The sequence below is a fragment of the Salvelinus alpinus genome, chromosome 9 (genome assembly GCF_045679555.1).
Source record: "Salvelinus alpinus chromosome 9, SLU_Salpinus.1, whole genome shotgun sequence".
NCBI lineage: Eukaryota > Metazoa > Chordata > Actinopteri > Salmoniformes > Salmonidae > Salvelinus > Salvelinus alpinus.
Window position 1 is genome coordinate 34,153,030 of NC_092094.1, and position 21,917 is coordinate 34,174,946.

At 44.0% G+C, this 21,917-nt stretch overlaps 1 protein-coding gene across 4 annotated transcripts in view; it reads right to left on the reverse strand.

Annotated features, from left to right (window-relative positions):
* Positions 1–21,917, reverse strand: part of tln2b (talin 2b) — a 130,823-nt gene that overhangs the window by 25,650 nt on the left and 83,256 nt on the right. For all 4 annotated transcript variants that reach the window (XM_071416838.1, XM_071416835.1, XM_071416836.1 and 1 more), the window contains 24 exons: positions 21,824–21,900; positions 18,890–19,076; positions 18,653–18,766; positions 18,089–18,197; positions 17,162–17,370; positions 16,771–16,869; positions 16,394–16,561; positions 15,826–16,120; positions 14,540–14,706; positions 13,720–13,848; positions 11,108–11,221; positions 10,707–10,955; positions 8,381–8,509; positions 8,177–8,279; positions 6,884–7,092; positions 4,283–4,402; positions 3,803–4,000; positions 3,055–3,194; positions 2,377–2,470; positions 1,388–1,477; positions 1,150–1,272; positions 786–929; positions 432–593; positions 97–237 (listed from right to left, as the gene is read on the reverse strand). In XM_071416838.1, the coding sequence (XP_071272939.1) occupies positions 97–237; positions 432–593; positions 786–929; positions 1,150–1,272; positions 1,388–1,477; positions 2,377–2,470; positions 3,055–3,194; positions 3,803–4,000; positions 4,283–4,402; positions 6,884–7,092; positions 8,177–8,279; positions 8,381–8,509; positions 10,707–10,955; positions 11,108–11,221; positions 13,720–13,848; positions 14,540–14,706; positions 15,826–16,120; positions 16,394–16,561; positions 16,771–16,869; positions 17,162–17,370; positions 18,089–18,197; positions 18,653–18,766; positions 18,890–19,076; positions 21,824–21,900 (3,570 nt within the window). The remainder of the gene's footprint in view (positions 1–96; positions 238–431; positions 594–785; positions 930–1,149; positions 1,273–1,387; positions 1,478–2,376; positions 2,471–3,054; positions 3,195–3,802; positions 4,001–4,282; positions 4,403–6,883; positions 7,093–8,176; positions 8,280–8,380; positions 8,510–10,706; positions 10,956–11,107; positions 11,222–13,719; positions 13,849–14,539; positions 14,707–15,825; positions 16,121–16,393; positions 16,562–16,770; positions 16,870–17,161; positions 17,371–18,088; positions 18,198–18,652; positions 18,767–18,889; positions 19,077–21,823; positions 21,901–21,917) is intronic.

Below are 21,917 nucleotides of genomic sequence, written 5' to 3' on the forward strand. Positions count from 1 at the left end.
TAATTTTCATATAGATAGTGAAAATACACATTGTCATTGAAGAGCTTACATATTGCACAATACAAAGTCACCCCCTGAACAAGCACTCATACGAACCTCATTGCTGATCTGTGCAGGGATACTAGCAAACTCTGGGTTGGAGGAAAATGTGGATAGATTCTCTACAGCCTCGATAAGTGGAGTTGTAGCAACACGGCACCTGTTTCTGTTCTCCTCTGAGAAGTCCCCATCCAAGGCCTGGAAGAAAACAACTGGACATGACCTCCTAAGCCAACACTCCAACTCAGCTACACAATATAGCCATCTGTCTTCATTACAAATGACGGAGATATTTTAAGTGAAACAGAGAACATCAATAAATCTACTTTTCCTGAAGGCACAAAGTACAAGAATACCATTTATGAGTGGACCATGGCAGAGAGTACACATACCTTTATAGTTTTCACAAGGTTGGCCGTGGTGTTTGCAACCTCTTTGGCTGACTGAACAAAGTGTCTCCTGGCCACAGGGTTGGATGTCTTGGACGAGGCCAGGCGGCAGGCATTGCAAAGAGCTGAGGTATGCTTGGCTACAATCGTTGCTGCGGACAGAACCTAACAAACAAACAAACACAAACAAAACAAATGACAAACAAAGCAGTATAAACATTTCTCTAAAGATGCATATGGTGAGAAGAAGTTTGATGTTATGTTGATGTTCAAATATAACAATCCATTTGATTAAGTCACTATTTGTATAATAGATTCATTATCTCAATAAATGTCTCACTACATTGGTCTTCTCACCTGAGAGGGGCTGCTGGCTGGGTCCACCAGGTTTTGACAGGCCATCTGAATAGCCTGGTTGGCCCGGGCAAACTGGATTGGATCCACCAGGCCCTCTTGACCAGATTGGCTGTTTGGATCGGACACACCCACTAGGTAGGAGGCCTGCAGTGTGGGGAGAAGGAAAGAGAGGAGAGAGGAACGCTCATGGCTTCGTTTCTGATTTAGAGAGAGGTAGATGTAGGTGCTGTAACTAAACATGAACAGAGGTCTAGAGCTGATAGAGACTGTTGGTTGTGTGCCAGACCCAGACCTGATAGCAGGGAGGAGTGGAAGGGAGGCTGTAGGCTCCAGACAGTCAGTCAGTACTAGGCTGGGATCTCACCTGTCCAGCCGCCTCCGTCAACCCACACAGGGCCTTGGACGCCACTCCCACACAATTCCCAAACGCTGGCACGTTGCCCGTCTTACAGTGCTGGGAAATCCCCGCCATGGACTCCCCAAGAACCTACACATGAAGAAATGGAAATAAACTGTAAGATTACCTCTTCAGCTGTCTATTACGTTAGATATTGCGGATATTTAAAGTCTATGATGCCTGTGATTGTTTTGTAAGGCTTCACCTTTGAGTTCTCCATGACACTCTCGATGCAGTCAAAGTAGGAGAGCTCACTGACAGGCTCACTGGGGTTGTCCAGCAATCCTCTCACAGCCTGTACACAGCGAGAGAGGGGCTCAACAATAAGGAGAGCACAAACTGCTGAACCAATCTGATATCCAACTTGGGGGAATTAAAATGTGTGCTGCATGAAAAACAAGTCCAACTGTTTTTAATAGGTCTGTTTTGAAGTCATCTTTAACTTATAGAGGGAAGTCATGTAGCCAAGCATTATTACTTAGTCACTTAGGAGAATAACCCACAGATCTGTTAGTTACATAAAAGTATAATTAGTGGTACTCCAGGGGTTGAAATTAATGGTGACTGTCATTCAATGTTGTGCAGGAGGGATACAGAGATAGTTATTACCTGTCTATCAGAGCATGTGAAAAGGAGGGGACATGGGCTGAAGGGGCTCAAGGCACAGAGGAAGTAAACGACTTGGTAATTATTTCCCATGGAGACAGAGCAATGTTGTGCATAAAATAATGTCAATACAGAAACCCTCAGCAACATGCATCTCATTCAGCCGTTAAATATAATCCAATTCATCCATCATTAATGAATTGTAATGGTAAACCATTGCTTTACAGGATTCAAATCAACACAAAACAAGGCAGCAGTAAATATCTCATTCCCCACGAATGATGCAGCGCCCCCCCTTGAGCCAATCAGCGTAATGTTGTTAATTATGGATCTCTTTGGTAAGACATATGATTTTCCTAAATTTCAATAAAATCAGACTAGTGCTGTCTGAGATATCACGTGACTAATGTATGAACGTACGAATGTACTAACAGATGGAGACAGATCCACAGTTCCCACCCCGATTTTATCGTGGGGGACAAAAAGTTACTACATCAAAACCCTTTACTTTGTGTAGACTGAAATAAACATGAATATTAGCTAGCCTGAACATAAAAAGGGTTGTTTAGTGTACAGTAAAACAGCTACCTCCAGTTCTCTCAGAGCGTTGTCACACTCCTTCTGGCCCGGTGCCTGCTGGGTACACAGTGTGATGAGCTGATTAATGCTCTCCGTCACCGCTCTGAAACACAAGGGCAGCAGCACAGGGCTTTTCAGCGCTCACATCTCTCTATATACACACACACGCATACACTTTTACTTTACACATGCATGGCAGAGTCCATCGCCCCTCTCTCCCTGTGACAATCTCACACTGTACAGGAGTGTGGAGGCTGTGCTTAGTGATTACAGACAAGCTCCAGCCATGGCTTCCATCTGCACAATTAAAGAGAGGGAAGTCAGTCAGGCTCAAAGCCCAGCGGGGCCAGCTGCCTGCCATCTCTCCACCAGGGGGGATTCTACCCTACTATCTCTGTCTATTTCTCAGCCTAGCAACATGATGTGAAATGGGCCGTACAACCACAGCAGAGATGTTTCATAGAATGGATATAAACTATGATAGTAGTGTACTTGTTTTATGTGGATTTGAATGAAAACCGAGTCAGAATATACAGTATATGAATATGTTTTTGTTTTAATTGACTTAATCTAAGTCACTCCTTACAGTCTTACTTTGTGCTAATGTAGACCTCCTTATACTCAAGTAGTGTGTGATAAGAGACATCCTTATACTATGCCATTCAGCTCCATATAGAGTGGCCTCACCTTGCTGCAGCAGCTAACAGGTTCTTGGCGTTAGCTGCTCCAGGATCCACTGACAGGGACTTGGCTGCCAGAAGGAGCTTGCTGGATGCCATGGAGATGTTCTTCAGGTTGCCAATCACTGTGATTTGGTCCTCTTGGGACTGCAAACGACAAAGTCACAAGACAACTCAGCTGTTTCTTGGAATAAAATATGTTGAAGAGTGGTCAACATGTTATTTAAGACACATCTTTCCAGGAAAATGCAACTGTACTTATTGTCAACAACTGTCACATTCTGGTGGAATGGCCTATGAAACTGGTATCATGTGAACGGTGTCCCCCACCTCAGCCAGCCAGTCCCCTACTCATTTAAGCCTGATTAAGGCCTGTGTGTCATGCTACATCAACTGCTCTCCCACACAATCTATCCAAATTAATGAGCAAAATAACCAGAACATCATCAAAGATCTCATTACGTCTGACTGTGTTAGCGCTCTCGGGGACAATCATGTGCCTAAGTGAATTAGATGAAAAGGCCTAATTAACAAATGAATCAAAATAGCTTAAGTGCTCAAGCGACAGAAAAATTTGAAGCCACTCAACATGACTACCTCAGAGGCATTTCCATTTGATCCTATTAAATCTAAACCGCTCCTGTCCACCAACAGTTTATTCAGGCGTCATAACATTTGTCCAGACCTATTTCAAAGGAGAGGAATCAGATATTTCTATGGGGCTGTTGGGACCTGCTACAGATAATGATACCTACTTGAGTGTGTCCAGCCATCTCAACGCCGGCGTCCAGGAACTCATCAAAGTCCTCACTGAATTTCCCAGAAGCCACGGCCAGTTGGCTGCTGGTACCCCGGGAGGAATGGACCACGTCTCCTGCTGAGTGGTTGAGCTCTGCAGCAGTATGGTTCAGCTCACTCTGAGCGTCCTGGAAAGACTTACTGCAGGGGGGGAGCTGGAGACATACAGGAAAAACACAAGTATAGTATTCCGTACATTATTATCAGTATTATTTGTTACATAATAATTCGTATGGTATTTGTGTTATGTTTATGTTCAATTTTTCCTTGGATAGTTGTGAAATGTCTGCGTAGATGATTAATGACTAGAGGTAATATATGCCAACTGTGTGTTTAGGTTTAGGACAGCATTGACTCTCTATAAGCACTCATGTTCAGATGTGTAATAAAATCAACACTCCAAACTGCAGCCTCGCCGGTCTGGCAGCAGGACTCACAGTGTCCACCAGCAGCTTCTTGCTGGCCTCTCCGATGCTTCGTAGGGCCATGTCCACATCCTTCTGGCCAGGCAGGCAGTTCACACAGTTATTCAGAGAGTGGGACACTGCCTTGGCCACCTGCAACACATCACAGATCAGCCTGTCAGTGGGCTGACATTACACATTCTAACCACGCTCCACAGTCACAGAGCACAGCTCTGAGAAGGAAAAACATCTTAAATGCAAATCAGCCTGCAAGCGGAGCACGACAATCCATGTCACTAATTTATGCTACCGTCACAGACATATGCCAACCAATATGTTTATCTCCCAAAGGGCCCTGCTGCAAATAAGCAGTTTTACTGGAGCTAGAGAAAATAGCAACCCTTAAAGCAGATCATTGTTATGGAAAGTAGCAGGGTTTACAAATCGGTTATCATCCAGAATGTAGAGGAGAGGAAAGAGCCCAACAGAAAAGACTGTGCTTGGAACATTAACACAACTGTCTGAATAGGACGTCAATACAGGAAGTCTGTCACACGCTGACTAGACTGGGCGCATGCGTGTGCCATTGCTTGCATGTTGATTTTGTCCATCCACACCAGACGCGATCAGGACACGCAGGTTGAAATAAATATTAGCAAAACAAACTCGGAACCAACTAAACTCAGCAAAAAAAGAAACGTCCTCTCACTGTCAACTGCGTTTATTTTCAGCAAACTTAACATGTGTAAATATTTGTATGAACATAAGATTCAACAACGGAGACATAAACTGAACAAGTTCCAAAGACATGTGACTAACAGAAATTGAATAATTTGTCCCTGAACAAAAGGGAGGTCAAAATCAAAAGTAACAGTCAGTATCTGATGTGATCACCAGCTGCATTAAGTACTGCAGTGCATCTCTTCCTCATGGACTGCACCAGATTTGCCAGTTCTTGCTGTGAAATGTTACCCCACTCTTCCACCAAGGCACCTGCAAGTTCCCAGACATTTCTGGGGGGGGAATGGCCCTAGCCCTCACCCTCCGATCCAACAGGTCCCAGACGTGTTCAATGGGATTGAGATCCGGGCTCTTCGCTGGCCATTGCAGAACACTGACATTCCTGTCTTGCAGGAAATCACACACAGAACGAGCAGTGTGGCTGGGTGGCATTGTCATGCTGGATGGTCATGTCAGGATGAGCCTGTAGGAACGGTACCACATGAGGGAGGAGGATGTCTTCCCTGTAACGCACAGTGTTGAGATTGCCTGCAATGACAACAAGCTCAGTCCGATGATGCTGTGACACCCCAGACCATGACGGACCCGCCACCTCCAAATCGATCCCGCTCCAGAGTACAGGCCTCGGTGTAATGCTCATTCCTTCAACGATAAACGCGAATCCGACCATCACCCCTGGTGAGACAAAACGGCGACTCGTCAGTGAAGAGCACTTTGTGCCAGTCCTGTCTCGTCCAACGACAGTGGGTTTGTGCCCATAGGCGACGTTGTTGCCGGGGATGTCTGGTGAGGACCTGCCTTACAACAGGCCTACAAGCCCTCAGTCCAGTCTCTCTCAGCCTATTGCGGACAGTCTGAGCACTGATGGAGGGATTGTGCGTTCCTGGTGTAACTCGGGCAGTTGTTGTTGCCATCCTGTACCTGTCCCGCAGGTGTGATGTTCAGATGTACTGATCCTGTGCATGTGTTGTTACACATGGTCTGCCACTGCGAGGATGTTCAGCTGTCCGTCCTGTCTCCCTGTAGCACTGTCTTAGGCGTCTCACAGTACGGACATTGCAATTTATTGCCCTGGCCACATCTGCAGTCCTCATGCCTCCTTACAGCATACCTAAGGCACGTTCACGCAGATGAGCAGGGACCCTGGGCATCTTTCTTTTGGTGTTTTTCCAGAGTCAGTAGGAAGGCCTCTTTAGTGTCCTAAGTTTTAATAACTGTGACCTTAATTGCCTACCGTCTGTAAGCTGTTAGAGTCTTAACGACTGTTCCACAGGTGCATGTTCATTAATTGTTTATGGTTCATTGAACAAGCATGGGAAACAGTGTTTAACCCCTTTACAATGAAGATCTGTGAAGTTATTTGGATTTTTACGAATTATCTTTGAAAGACAGGGTCCTGAAAAAGGGACCTTTGTTTTTTTATTGAGTTTATATTAATTTGGGTAAGGTCGAAAAGCATTAAGCATTTATGGCAATTTAGCTAGCTAGCTTTTTGTTTCTAGATAATTTGTCCTGGGATATAAACATTGGGTTGTTATTTTACCTGAAATGCACAAGGTCCTCTACTCTGACAATTAATCCACAGATAAAAGGGTAAACCGAGTTAGTTTCTAGTAATCTCTCCTCCTTCAGGCTTCTTCTTCTTTGGACTTTATATGGTGGTTGGCAACCAACGTTAAGGTGCATTACCACCACCAATTGAACTGGAGTATGGACCTCAGTTCATCTTTCAATCACCCATGTGGGTATATGCTCCTAAAAACCAATGAGATGGGAGAAGCGGGACTTGCAGCACATCAAGCGTCACAAATAGAACCAAGTTCTCTTTTAGCGCCTGGCTATGCAGATGCTTGTTGACGCACGCGAGCAGTTTGGATGTCAGGAGTTCCTCACCTGTGCTAGCCTTTGCTGACTCTCTGCGTCGCCGGGGGAGACCAGGGCCTGGTGGGCCTCATGGATGAGCATGGCAGAGCCCTCCATGACGTACTGGGCAGAATCCAACATGGCCGCCGCAGACTGGGGTTCTTTAGTGCTGGCAGCGACACCTCTGGCTGCCTGGGCCAGTGTCCTCAAGGCCTGGGCAGTCTCCCTGGCAGCCACTCCTACACACAACAGAGACAGACAGTGTTAGAGTGAGTGGAAGTCTTGGAGTTGGATTAACAAAGCTAGTCCAGGAAATAATGATGGAAAACCTGGTGTCAACATCCCAGTGTGCCTCATCATTGTTATTTAAGATGCAGCTAAACAACCTACTGACTCTGGATAGCTGTATCATGATTTATTCACTAGACAAACTGCAAGCTGAATATCACTTCCTTTCAATCTCATTATCACTTCACTAAATATGTCCTGTATCAAGACATACACCCATTCAGAGGTGCAGCTTTAGTGCTCAAAATGAATAGAACGAGTTGTTGGTAATGTGTAACTGAACAGTAGGAATAGCACAGTGAGCCCAACCTAAAGCACCCCTATTGTTAAAACAAATTAGATAGATAGGAGAACGAGGCACCATGTGAGATTGGGGCTTTACTTATTACACACAAAGCTGAGATGAGGGAATGCAGCAAATTGCATCAAATTTCATTATCCAGCCGAGTGGAGCCCATTGCTAATGGAATGTTGAATCTAGTGAAAATAAGATGAATGAGGAGAGAGTAGCACCCTGGGACCCAACGTGAAGCAGCACAGCCTGGGAGGGAGGGAGCAGCCATTGTTAGAATACACTATTCAAATTTGTCTTCATCAATTCTCCTGAGAGACTAAATGGAGCTAGAATGGAGGCTATAGAAAATGACAGGCTGTGCAGCAGGACCCATCGGGTTTATTGCTTGCTCTTAGGCAATAGTGATAACATCATCACTAAATCAAGAATTGAATTACACTTGTATATCTATTGGTAGAAGGAAAGTGAATGATTGTTAGGGTTTCTACTGCCTACTTTATAACCTCTCTTACCCCACTTGGTAGAGTAGAGCTTTACTGAGACCCTGTAGCTGATCGTGACATTTGAAAACGGTTCCTAATGTCAAATAATAAAATCTAACTAAAAGGACAGAAAATAATAAGTCTAGTCCAGAAAAAACATTCTACACAGCCACTCAATGATGTCTGTCAAAAGTTTAGGTGAACATTCCTCTTGTACTGCTCAATACTTCTCAGTGCACGCTGTGTTTGCTTTCCTACCTGTGTAGTGTTCATTGCCCTGTGCAGCACAGGTCAGCAGCTGGGCCATAGAGGAGCCAACAGCCTTGGAGGTACTACCCAGGTCCTGGGCACACTTCTCTAGCTGTAGGGACAACACAGGAGCACCAAGTCATGCATTTTCACACATCTGCAGATTTGCTTTGCATGACTGGAACAAATCAATGTATTCTATAATGAACTGACCGATTCCCCAGGAAGTGGTTTGAGCTGCCCATTGTGCGCAGCCATCCTGGCATCTTGAAGCTCACTCCTCAGAGTTTGGACAGCACTGAGAGCAGAGTCTATCTCCAGAGGACCACAGGCTTCATGGGCCTGCAGAAGCACACATACACAAACCTCTCTCACACAGAGCACAGAAGCTGTGCTTCCTGTATGAAAACATGACTATCAGTAGCTGTGGATAGAGGGGTACAGGCAGTGGCGTAGCTCATTTTCGCAGGGCCCCCGCTAAACAATTATGATTTTTTTTGCCATGGAGCAGAGAGAAACATTTTCATAATTTCATGCTATTTTACACATTTTGCTGTGAGGATGAGAGAAAATGTTGCTGATTTAGAGCTCAGGGATTCTTGAAAGCTATCACACCATGTAAAGGAACAACCCCTTAATCACGTTCCTCTTCTTAAAAAGCAACTAACTGGATTTATGTCAACTCCATCAGACACAATAAAACGCATTTCTGTTTTACAATTATTGTCCATTGATTAAAATATATATTTTTAAATATTGACAAAAAACATTATCTTCATTAAGGGGGTTAGCCATCAGTGACGGAGTTGACAAGCCACTGACGGAGTTGACAACAGATACTCAAAACATACATATTTTTGCCTCTAAAAATAAAAGTTTAATATAAACATTTGTAAAATATGGAAAAATTATTCATTTGAAAATCCCCAATAAAAACATAACCATTCTATCAGATCTTTCAGAATTGACAGAGTTTATGTTTTACAGAAACAAAAATTGCATTTGTATTCTTCATTTAAGTGGTATACATAGTAGCAATTAAGTTTTTCCTCAGTTGCGTTATGACTCTAAAACCTAATTAAATGTAACATATTTGAACCATTATTCATATTCTATCTTAATCTATCAGGCAGATGGAGTTGACAGTTTATGGTTGTGACCATGGTGATTCCAATATTGCTGGTTTAAATCTCTCAAAAGTAGAGAACTTTACAGACCATGAGCGGTCTTGTTGCACTACATGTAATGAGGACATGAATAAGGGGTCCTGATGGTATAGCTGACACTGCTCATTCCTGATTAATTTAGGATTTTAGACAAATCTGACGGAGTTGACCAATCTCCAGACACATCTTTTAGGAATCACAGTTTTGAAAAAAATATTCTTTAAAGTCACAGAGAACTATTTCAAGAAACTACATGAGATTTTTAAAAGTTAATATCCATTATTTTTTAGAATTTTAAACACTATTTTGGAGAGTTTGAATTTGGGATCCTTTGCTCCGGACAAGGGCATTTCCAACCATAGAGCCGAGATGGAAATTAATGATATTGAAAGTATTTAGAAAATTCACCAAACAAATATTTTCCCTTAAATTCCCCTAAATACACAGTACCAGTCAAGAGTTTGGACACACCAACTCATTCAAGGATTCTTCTTAATTTTTACTATTTTCTACATTGTAGAATAATAGTGAATACATCAAAACTATGAAATAACATATATGGAATCATGTAGTAACCAAAAAAGTGTTAAATCAAAATATATTTTATATTTGAGATTCCTCCAAAAAGCCAAAGAAACCACTACTAAAGGACATCAATAATATGACCTGGCCTCCACAATCACCCAACCTCAACCCAATTGAGGTGGTTTGGGATGAGTTGGACCTCAGAGTGAAGGAAAAGCAGCCAACACATGCTCAGCATGTGGGAACTCCTTCAAGACTGTTGGAAAAGCATTGCAGGTGAAGCTGGTTGAGAGAATGCCAAGAGTGTGCAAAGCTGTCATCAAGGCAAAGGGTGGCTACATTGAAGAATCTAAAATATATTTTGATTTGTTTAACACTTTTTTGGTTACTACATGATTGGTTACTACAATGTGCTATTTCATAGTTTTGATGTCTTCACTATTATTCTACAATGTAGAAAATAGTTAAAATAACAAAAACTGGTACTCTACATTTTAAGCTCAAATAATCCAACAAAATGTATTTTCTTTCAACTATAACATTTATTTCTCTCAACCGGACAACTATTGTTCCGATTTTGAAGAATCACTGACCTAATTTCCTGCTATTTGACACATTTTGCAATGAGGCTGAGATAAAATGTTTCCGTTTTAAAGCCAATTTCCTGTAATTCCCCCCCAAAATTAACGGCTAATGACATGTTCACTATCTGGGGAGCCCAACCTCCGGGGGGACAACAACCCCAACATGAAAAATAAAAAGTATACTTTTTTTGGCGGGGGGAGCCCCCAACCTCCGCCTTGCGGGGCTGTGAGGGTGTGTGCTACACCTCTGGGTACAGAACTTACCTTTTGGGTGGCTGTCCGTAGCTCAGCTAGGCAGGTAGCCAGGTTCTTGGCACATTGGCCAAGTTGCATCGCTGCAGCCTGGTCCGTCACTGTGGGGACAGTTGACTTTGCAGACGTCACCATTTTACTGCCAGGCTGTAGGAAGCTCTGGCTGGCCATGATGAGGGCTAGTTGGGCACTGAGTTCCTCTGGCTGAGCCTGACTACTCCTCATCCCCTGGACCAGCTGAGGGATGTGGTCTGCCACTGCCTTCAAGTAGACATATCATTTGATTAAAACAATGCAATGAAACCTGCAATATAAATGCTGCCAATGTAGTAATCGATTCAATATTGTATGTATTTCACCAGAGTGATCTAACAGTGATCCTCAGTGATCAATCTCTACCCATATTACTGTACCTTGCAGCTGTGTACTAGTTGTTGATGAGAGGCAGTGTTCTTATTGGACACAGCAGCGTTCTGGGCAGCTGCGATGGTCTGAGTAGCAGCAGCCGCAGCCTGCTTAGCAGCAATCTGTTCCAGAAACAGAGAGAGATATTGACAGAGATTGTTGTAGGTATGTGTTTTACATCAGAGACATAGATGAGGGTGGTATAATTAAGGCACCTCGGGGGTTTGTGGCCAATATACCACGGTTAAGGGCTGTTCTTAATCACGACGCAACGTGGAGTGCCTGGATACAGCCCTTAGCCATGATATATTTGCCACATACCACAAACCCCCGAGGTGCCTTATTGCTATTATAAACTGGTTAGTAATGTAATTAGAACAGTAAACAAGTAATTTTGCATCATACCTGTGGTATATTGTCTCATATAAAATGGCTTTCAGTCAATCAGCATCCAGGGCTCAAACTACCTGGTTTATAATACTGCTTTGTATACAGTATCAGATTGAGCTTCCCAGATAGATCAAACATAATGAGGGGTCACAAACTAAGCCAAAGAGTTCTTAAATCATTTCTTAGAGGACATCAACAACTGACCAAAAAGGTAAAATGTTGGATATTTGTGGAATCCAAGTAATTGAATGAAAGGCACCCCCCCCCCCCCCTTCGAAAGTCTGGGGTCACTTAGAAATGTCCTTGTTTTTGAAAGAAATGCAAAAAATTTGTCCATTAAAATAATAAAATAATTGATCAGAAATACAGTGTAGACATTGTTAATGTTGTAAATGACTATGTCACGCCCTGACCATAGTTTGCTTTGTATGTTTCTATGTTTTGTTTGGTCAGGGTGTGATGTGAGTGGGCATTCTATGTTGTATGTCTAGTTTGTCTATTTCTATGTGTTTGGCCTGATATGGTTCTCAATCAGAGGCAGGTGTCAGTCGTTGTCTCTGATTGGGAGCCATATTTAGGTAGCCTGTTTTGTATTGTGGGTTGTGGGTGATTGTTCCTGTTCCTGTGTTTGTGTTGTCACCATACGGGACTCTTTCGTCTTCGTTCATTCGTCGGTTTATTGTTTTTGTTCTTTGTTCAAGTATCCTTATTAAAATGGATACTTACCATGCTGCACCTTGGTCCTCCTCTCTTTCTCCTAACGATGGACGTTACAGACTATTGTAGCTGGAAATGGCTTATTTTTAATTGAATATCTAACATAATTGCAAAAGGGCTTTCTAATGATCAATTAGCCTTCTAAAATGATAAACTTGGATTAGCTAACACAACGTGCCATTGGAACACAGGAGTGACGGTTGCTGATAATGGGCCTCTGTACGCCTATGTAGATATTCCATTATAAAAAATAGTCTACAATAGTCATTTACAACATTAACAATGTCTATACTGTATTTCTGATCAATTTGATATTATTTTAATGGACAATGCTTTTCTTTCTAAAACAAGGACATTCCTAAGTGACCCCAAACTTTTGAACGGTAGTGTATTTTGGGACGAGGACAACATTTTCTCAAAATGCAATACATAAGCTCTGTACAAAACACTTTTTGTATTTCCATTAATCCACACCCAGATTACTTTCTTTGAAGTATCAACAAAATGGAAAGTGGTGAGAGAAAAGTGGGTGGAAGGATGGAGGATGAAACAAGAACCTGAACAACAATGCTATCTTTGTCCTGTGGAAAACAAACAGATTGCACAATGCTGCCTGTCTGGCTCATCTCTCAAGAGGAAAGGAGAGGAAGAGAGAGAAATAGAGAAAGAGGGAGATGGAGAGAGAGAAAGGAAGAGAGAAATGAGAGAGAAAGAGAGAGAGAGAGACTTAATTTCTCTCTGGTGAAACAGAAACAGATAAACTACAAACAGACTACATATTTAGTATTATTTTAAAAGCAGAGCATGCTGGTAAGGACAACACACATGGCAATGTGTTGAAACACAAACTAATACAAAGCTTTAGGAGATCAGTAAGAGACATTTCAGCCATATGAAAGGGCAGGTGAAGGTATGTGCTCAGTTAATCTAAACACATTACATTCTAAATGGTTTTTATTATCTCCGATTCCTCTTTGGAGTGGAAGCTATTACCATTACAGGCTACAGAGAATGATGCATCAAATATCAAACTGATTCCAGCCTTCGGTTAGTGTGTGCAGTGGAAGCTCCAGTGCAGTGCGGGTCTGGTCTTTAGGGGCCTACTAATACTAGGGGCTAAACCCAGATCTCTACACTACGATTAACTAATTCACACAGCTAATAGGATTCACATACTCCTGCTGCAGGAACAGAAATAATGTAGAGAATAAATACAACACCTCATTTGTGCAAATGAATTCTAATTAATTTAACCTTTTGCAATGCTCTTTCCTAAGGCTTGGGGGGGGGGGGGGGGGTCTATGCATCTTCACACATATCTATGTAGGGGGGTCTGACACACACTCCTCTTTAATGGTGCGTCATGGTGTTGGATGGACTTATGGGGTTTGTTTGAGAGAAAGGACATAGTAGTGTAAAGTCGAAAACGTTGATTGCTACAAAGCTACAACTGGACAGGGACTCAAAGTTAGCACAAAGGTTACAATATTCTCTCATTCTCCACCCAACCCACCTCCAGCCTGTTGACCAGCTTCTTCTTGATGGCATTCTGAGCTGCAGCGTTAGTGGCAACACGTAACCCCTCTGCTGCCTCTCTCAGCCTCTGCTGCTGGTCCTCATTCTCTGGGTAAGCTGCAGCTCCCTGTTTACGCATGCGCACACACACACAGGCAGACAGGCAGGCAGGCAGGCACACACAGACACAACAAGCAAAATCACCACTAACTACAATCGTAGTTCTGCAGTGGCAAAGGGAATATCAAACCCTCTCTCATAGTCTCAGTAGCACTCTGAACATTTCCCCAACACTGTGACTGTACACCACATGTCTCAGTAGCACTCTGAACAATTTCCAAACACTGTGACCGTATATTAAATGCAGAGCAGCATTAGACACTGTCTGCTTTCTGACAGTTTCCAAGGAAACCACCAGTGCAAGATTCCTATTTCCTCTTTGTAATGGCAGCAGTGTTGTGATGAATGTGTCACAGAGCAAAAGCATAAGCATCGTTTCACTTGCCTGGCATTTTCACATTGATAATATCCTGCTCATTTATACTTGTCTACAGCGCCAAGGGCTTATTAAGAACCATTGGTCCTGCACTTTTATTATTTCAGCTCTAAAGAGAAGCTACAGCCCAGACTACATTAGGAATACTATAAATCTCCTTTCCAACAAATGACAGCAGTGGAATTCTAGTTATAGTTGTAGACATGACACTAATGATAATACACTAACATGACATACTGTACAGTTTACACACTAATGGCATACAACAATCTATCGTAGAACTCTAAGTAGGCTAGCATTGTGGTTGTCCCTGTCCCCGTACCTTAGCAGCATCTACCATCCTGGCCGTGGCATCAGCCAGGAGTTTGGCTGCAGCCAGGAGCTTCTTAGAGTTGTCCACGTCCACCTCGGCCTCAGCATCTGACCTCATGGCATTGACCAGGTCAGAAGTGGCCTGAGCCAGCACCCTGGCCTGACGCACCATCTCCCCTACACAGGGTCAGAGAGAGAGAGAGAGGAGAGAGACAGAGCCAGGGTCAATGTCTCCCGACTGTGCAACAGTATCTACAGTATCTACACAGAAACTGATCCCTCATTGGACCTCACACACTATACTACACAATTTCCTTTTCCCCTTCTGGTATCGTACTGATAGTACCACAGCAGTTTACTTTTGTCTTCCTCACTGGTTATAAAAAATACATCCGTCTTTATGTGTATTCTGTGAGGAAATAGAAGAATAAAAGCACTATAAAACCTCTATAGTGCTGTACAGAAGCTACCGTATTTCCCCCAGTCAGCCTATAAAAACTGTTATTGCTAAACACCCACCTCCAGCTAGAAATAACTGGAGAGAAGACTATCAAAGGCACGACATCGAGGGTACTTTACAGACTACAGCCTTAGAGACACATTTTTTTCCCTATCAGTGAAATGGGACTTTTAAAGACATATTTCATAATAAATTATACTTGGCTGATCTACTTCAGTTTTTATTTTACGATGTTTTATGAAAGTCAGAGTTTTAAGCCCTAAAACACTTTTTAAAGTCATATGTTTTCAGTTACATTTCAAAGCCGCACTGAATGTGATTGAGAGCAGATTTTAAGCTCTGTAGTGGTTTTCGATGACATGCTTTCTACGACCCCTTGAGGATTGGCTGGGGTTGGGAATTCTTCAGACTCATGGGCAACCCATAACAAACATTTCAGGCTTTGAAAATGTTTGAACAGCAGGGTATTGAAGGTCAGTTAATATAAACCATAACCTGACAACATCTTAGGTCCCACTCAGTCAAAATACATAGGAACAACCCCAGTGAAAGTCTCAAGAAAATCAAAGACAAGAAACAGGCTGGATAGTCCTGTCTACTTGAATGATAATTATTACATCTTGCGTCCTTTGATAATAGCTAGCTAAAGGTTTGAGACTCAAACTGCTGAATGCCAGAACTAGCCAGGAATGTGAAAATACTTGCAAGATGAATCAAGAGTGAAAAGTTCTCTCCCCACCTCCCAAAAAGTTCTGAACCACTCCCCTCCCATTCCACTTTAGCTGTCTCTCCCCTCCCAACTTCATCCGCCTTTCCCCTCCCCTCCCAGAGCTCACCTGCGTCTCCCATGGAGGTGAAGATGCTCTCGGTGACGGTCATGATGGTGTCTGTGGCCTGGTCGTAGCGTCCGATGGGCTCACCACAGCTGGCATAGTGGCGTACGTGCTGCAGCAGGTCACTGAGTGCCTGGCTCACCGTGTTGGCCGCGGCACCTACCTGCTTCAGGTGCTCACTGTCGTCTGTTGCAGACAGGCAGGCCTTGACGCAGCTCTCCACCGAGCGGTCCACCAGCTTCCCTGCCTCAACCAGCTGCTCCTGGCACACCGGAGAACTGATGGTGGGGCTCACCACCTGGACGAACAGTCCACAATCAGTCTCGACTGTCCACTCAAAATTAAACACATTCAGAGATGCTAGTGGACTCATTTTGGTGTGTAAAAGAATGATAATGTTATTGTTGACAAAACTAACTTAGCATACGCTACTCTGTACTAGGAATTTAGAGATAGGACAAACAGCCATTTAATTTCAGTAAGCCAGCTCTTATCTCAGTTCTTGCCCTGAGCTGTCCTTCATGTCTACAGGAGACAGGGACAGGGGTGTGGCAGTCAGTCAGGGCAGTACCTTGGTGCAGGCCACCAGCTGTGAGGTGGAAAGGGCACACCGAGTAGCAGCTGCAATCACTCGGTTCTGCAACACTGTGTCCTCCGCCACCTGGGCCACATTCTTGGCCTTGAGGACCATCATGGCAGCTGCGTTGGCCACCGCTTTGGCCAGGCTCATTAGAATGTCCTGAAACACATTCATCAATGTCACTCACTGACTCACAGCAGAGCTGCGCAGACTTTTTGCTGTCCATTCAATTACAATAGCTAAAGAAAACAAAGCCTGATACCGTTACATAAGTGTGTGTGAAGCTTTAAACAGGGACTGGGGGAACATGTGTGTTTTCCTGTTTTGCAGCAGTTACTATAGAAATAGCGAGGAAAGTCTAGTCCAACCTGGAACCTCTCGTCGGTCTCGCCCTCCCCCATATGATGCAGCAGGTCCCCGCTGGCCTGGCCTATACTTCCTGCTGCAGTCAGCACCGTCTGTCTGGGCTGCATGGGAGGGAGTGACATCGCCACATTCACAACACTGACCCCACCGCGGCACCACAGCACAATCACAGCACTCCGCTGCTCTCAGATACAGTTCACATCACCAGCTCCCAGTGATTATTTCTAACAGAACACATCATTATTGTTTTCGAAAACATACTAAAAGAAACACACTAGTGTCTTTGTTAAAAAGGAAGTCCACATGCAGTACGTCTCAATCTCTGTGTAATCATTGTAATACGGAGAATAGAGCAGATGTGATTGGTAGAACAGTGCCGTTTTGTGTCTGTACCTCTCCAGCTGCAGGCTCCACAGACCTGAGCAGGTCAGAGACGGCCCCTGTCAGGGTCCTGGCAGCTCCCATCAGGTTCTGCCCGCTGCCCACCTGGTCCTCCACCAGCGCTGCCAGCAGCTTCACCCCCCTAGACATCTCTGTCAGGTTGGAGGAGATGGTGGTGATGGCACAGCCCACCGCTGTGTAGTCTGTGTCTGTAGGGTCACCTAGGGAAAAGAGACAGTCCTCGTTAACCCGTTGTTATACATTCTGCTCTGCCACTCTCTCAGCCCAAACCACAAGCAGCAACCTGAGTGGTGCCATAATAACACACACATCAGTGTCACTATCATCATAATGAAAACACATTGGATATGGTATTGTGGAGACAAACGCACACACACACACAGAGAAAGCGAGAGAGAGAGAGAGCGAGAGAGAAGTGATAGTCATTTGTGGAGAGGTAAAAGTTTCTATTGGATGATAACAGGGAGCCTCAGTGCCATTCAACAGATGGCTGGGATAGATTAAAACCTATTGAAAGGCTGGCAGGGAGCAGTGTGGAGCAGCATGGCACAGCTCCAGACAGGAGGCAGGGAGAGGACAGCATGGAGAGGCTGTCAGCTAGTTAAGCTTCAGGACAACACGCTCACTATTTATTCATCAATGGAAATATTTATTAGGGCAAATGGGAAATGCTCCATTATCTAAAGGGAACTCAGACCCCTCCTCCCTAGTCATTCCAGATCGACTTGGAAAATGTGTGTTTTGATTCTATCCCTGTGGGTTTTGCCCTTGAAGATAAGCGGCTGTTATTTTTAAGAGGGCATTTTCGAGCTAAGTCTAGAGGCCTTTCATAAACAAGGATTCTCGTGCAAATATAACAGAAAACTCTACATGAGTACATGGTTCCAAATATCAGTAAGGAAACTCTTGGGCACTCACCTGCAGTAAGATTAACCACAGATGCTGTTCCGGCAGTTATGGCATCTACTTGAGAGTGGATTTCATGTTTGGACTCATCCACTTTGTTTTGAACCCAAACTCTGGACGCCTTTCAGGAGAGGGAGAAGGACGGGTATTGGCTTTCATCACAGTGGGGGATTTTCAGCTCATATATATATATTTTTTAAATCAGGACTAGGGCTTCTTCACAACCAGTTTCCAGCTTTAAAGTACATCTTTCATATTTACAGTCAATTTCCACCACCTATTTACACGTGAAACATGGGAGTTCAAAAAGACGAACAAACTCAGCCCCTCTCTACAGTATGCTTATCTAAGCACATAGAGGAAAAATGCCAAACTTTAAAAGAATACATTTAATGGGATACAAAAATATATTTTCCAAAAACGCAAAAAAAAAAGAGTAAATTAATCTTCACTGACCAGGCTGCGTGGACTAAAAGGTTGAACGTGTGGGAGAAGTTGAGCAGTATTGAATGGTGTAATTTTGTGGCTGTGGTGTGTGAAGGGGGATTAGTCCAGTGAATGGAGGAGGGAACTCACCATGTCCTGTCCCAGAGGAGGCAGGTTATCTACCTCCCCCAGATCAGCCTGGGCCTGCTGCACTGCCTGCATACTGGTGTTAATGGTCCCCATCAGGGCCTGCTGGGCCAAGCTCTGACAACACACACACATTTTACACAGACAAAGATCGTAGTTAGTGATGGTGTAAGCAAGGTTCTCTGCACATCACTGCTCCTACTGTGTGACATTGGTATGGGTGCCAGCGGGCATGCTCACCAACGGGGGCATGTGTCCTCTGTGCATCTGCCCTGTGGTGATCTGCTGCTGGGCAGAGGGCATGGTGCCCATGTTGAAGGTGTTTTCAGGGCCACCGATGGACCCGGAGCGGATGATACCTGGCAGTGCCACCGAGCCATGCTCCACACGACCCACCCTGTTAAACTGCTGCTGCAGGATGGTCGACCTGAGAGGAGAGAGAGAGAACGATGGAGAGAGAGAGGGAGATGGATGTTAGGACCTTTACAGGGCATCTTCTGATAAGGAAACATAATACTCAGTATTTTCTCCATAAAAATAGGATAGTAGTAACAGAGCCATAACAGTGAGTTAGTACTGATAGACTAAAACACATGAAAAGAGCTGTTCCACTGCCCCTGTAAACAGATTGTCACATTCACTATTGGTTAATTACTGCTTATTTTGAGAGGCAGCAATTATGTTCCGTGCTGAGAAACAAAACATGAGTCCATTGGCCCCTAAACAGCAGGGAGTGATATGATGCCCAGTGTCTATCCCAGCAGGATCCGCTATGAGACACACTCGGTGTCTGGGCTCAGAGTGACAGGACAACAGTCTATCTGTATTATAAACTCAGCAAAAAAAGAAATGTCAGTTTTTTAAGACCCTGTCTTTCAAAGATAATTTGTAAAAATCAAACAGATCTTCATTGTAAAGGGTTTAAACACTGTTTTCCATGCTTGTTCAATGAACCATAAACAATTAATGAACATGCACCTGTGGAACGGTCGTTAAGACACTAACAGCTTACAGACGACAGGCAATTAATTAAGGTGACAGTTATGAAAACTAAGGACACTAAAGAGGCCTTTCTACTGACTCTGAAAAACACCAAAAGAAAGATGCCCAGATGCCCGGACATCATACCTGCGGGACAGGTGCAGGATGGCAACAACAACTGCCCGAGTTACACAATCCCTCCATCAGTGCTCAGACTGTCCGCAATAGGCTGAGAGAGGCTGGACTGAGGGCTTGTAGGCCTGTTGTAAGGCAGGTCCTCACCAGACATCACTGGCAACAACGTCGCCTATGGGAACAAACCCACCGTCGTTGGACCAGACAGGACTGGCAAAAAGTACTCTTCTCTAATGAGTCGCGGTTTTGTCTCACCAGCGGTGATGGTCGGATTCGCATTTATCGTCAAAGGAATGAGCATTACACCGAGGCCTGTACTCTGGAGCGGGATCGATTTGGAGGTGGAGGGTCCGTCATGGTCTGGGGCGGTGTGTCACAGCATCATCGGATTGAGCTTGTTGTCATTGTAGGCAATCTCAACGCTGTGTGTTATAGGGAAGACATCCTCCTCCCTCATGTGGTACCCTTCCTGCAGGCTCATCCTGACATGACCCTCCAGCATGACAATGCCACCAGCCATACTGCTCGTTCTGTGTGTGATTTCCTGCAAGACAGGAATGTCAGTGTTCTGCCATGGCCAGCGGAGAACCTGGATTTCAATCCCATTGAGCACGTCTGGGACCTGTTGGATCGGAGGGTGAGGGCTAGGGCCATTCCCCCCAGAAATGTCCGGGAACTTGCAGGTGCCTTGGTGGAAGAGTGGGATAACATCTCACAGCAAGAACTGGCAAATCTGGTGCAGTCCATGAGGAGGAGATGCACTGTAGTACTTAATGCAGCTGGTGGCCACACCAGATACTGACTTAATTCAGATTTTGACCCCCCCTTTGTTCAGGGACACAATTTTCAATTTCTGTGAGTCACATGTCTTTGGAACTTGTTCAGTCTATGTCTCAGTTGTTGAATCTTGTTATGTTCAAACAAATATTTACACATGTTAAGTTTGCTGAAAATAAACGCAGTTGACAGTGAGAGGGCGTTTCTTTTTTTGCTGAGTTTATATACTGTAGGAGTCAAGCTGCAACGCCAAGCAAGGATAAAAACTAGGCTAGCTGTGATCATCGGAGATAAGAATAAAAAATAAAAAAATGGCTTCCATGAACATGACAAATTAAAAGGATACTTCAGGATTTTGGCAATGAGGCCCTTTACTTCCCCTGAGCCAGATAACTTGTGGATACCATTTTTATGTCTCTGCTTGCAGTTTGAAGGAAGTTGATAACTAGCGCTTGCGCAATTGCTAATTAGTCTTAGCATAATGACTGACTAGCAGATGTCCATAGACTTCCAGTCATTGCGCTAACACTAGTTAGCATTGGTTTGCGAAACTACCTCTAACTACCTTCATACCCCAACCACCTCTGGTATCTTGGTCCTCCCACCCCTAGCTCAACCCAGTCCAAGTTCTTCTCTGTACTGGCAGCCCAATGGTGCAACCAGCTTCCCTCTGAAGCTAGGACAGCAGAGTCCCTGCCCATCTTTTGAAAACATCTGAAACCCTACCTCTTCAAAGAGTATCTTAAATAATCCCAATGCACTCCCCCCCCCCCCCCCCCCAACACAGACATAAAAAATGGTACCCACAAGTTCATCTGACTCTGGGGAAGTAGATAAAACTCACAAAGTATCCCTTTTATTCATGTCTTCCTGATGATTTCGTTTTTGTTTGCAGAATACTAATATATCCGTCTTGCCCTGGGGTATTTCTCTTATGGAGGTCAGAAAAAATAAACATAAAAGCTAATATTCCTTAAGGAGAGAGGGACAACCGAGGGCATTCTGTTATCATGTTTCAGAGAACACATGATCTCACAAGTACTGTATGTTATTGGAAAATTCAGGATGCAGAGTCTAACTCATTTCGTGTTATTTGTCTCAGGGGTGTAATGTCGGGCAGGCAGAAATGTGATTGCAGTATATGCACAATTAAATCAAGGTTTACATTGACATGAGGAATAACTTGTCTGTAGTCCCTGAATATGGATGGTCAGCATTCTCAATGTAAATAGGCCAGCATCCTATGTATTGTATAGTATGTGCAGTATGAGGGATCCTTACTTCTTTGGAGAGACAGATTCCTCCAGCATGGTGGACTCTTCATCTCCTTCCAAACCAAAACGATCCTTACTCTGCTTCTGTGGAAGGGGAAAAC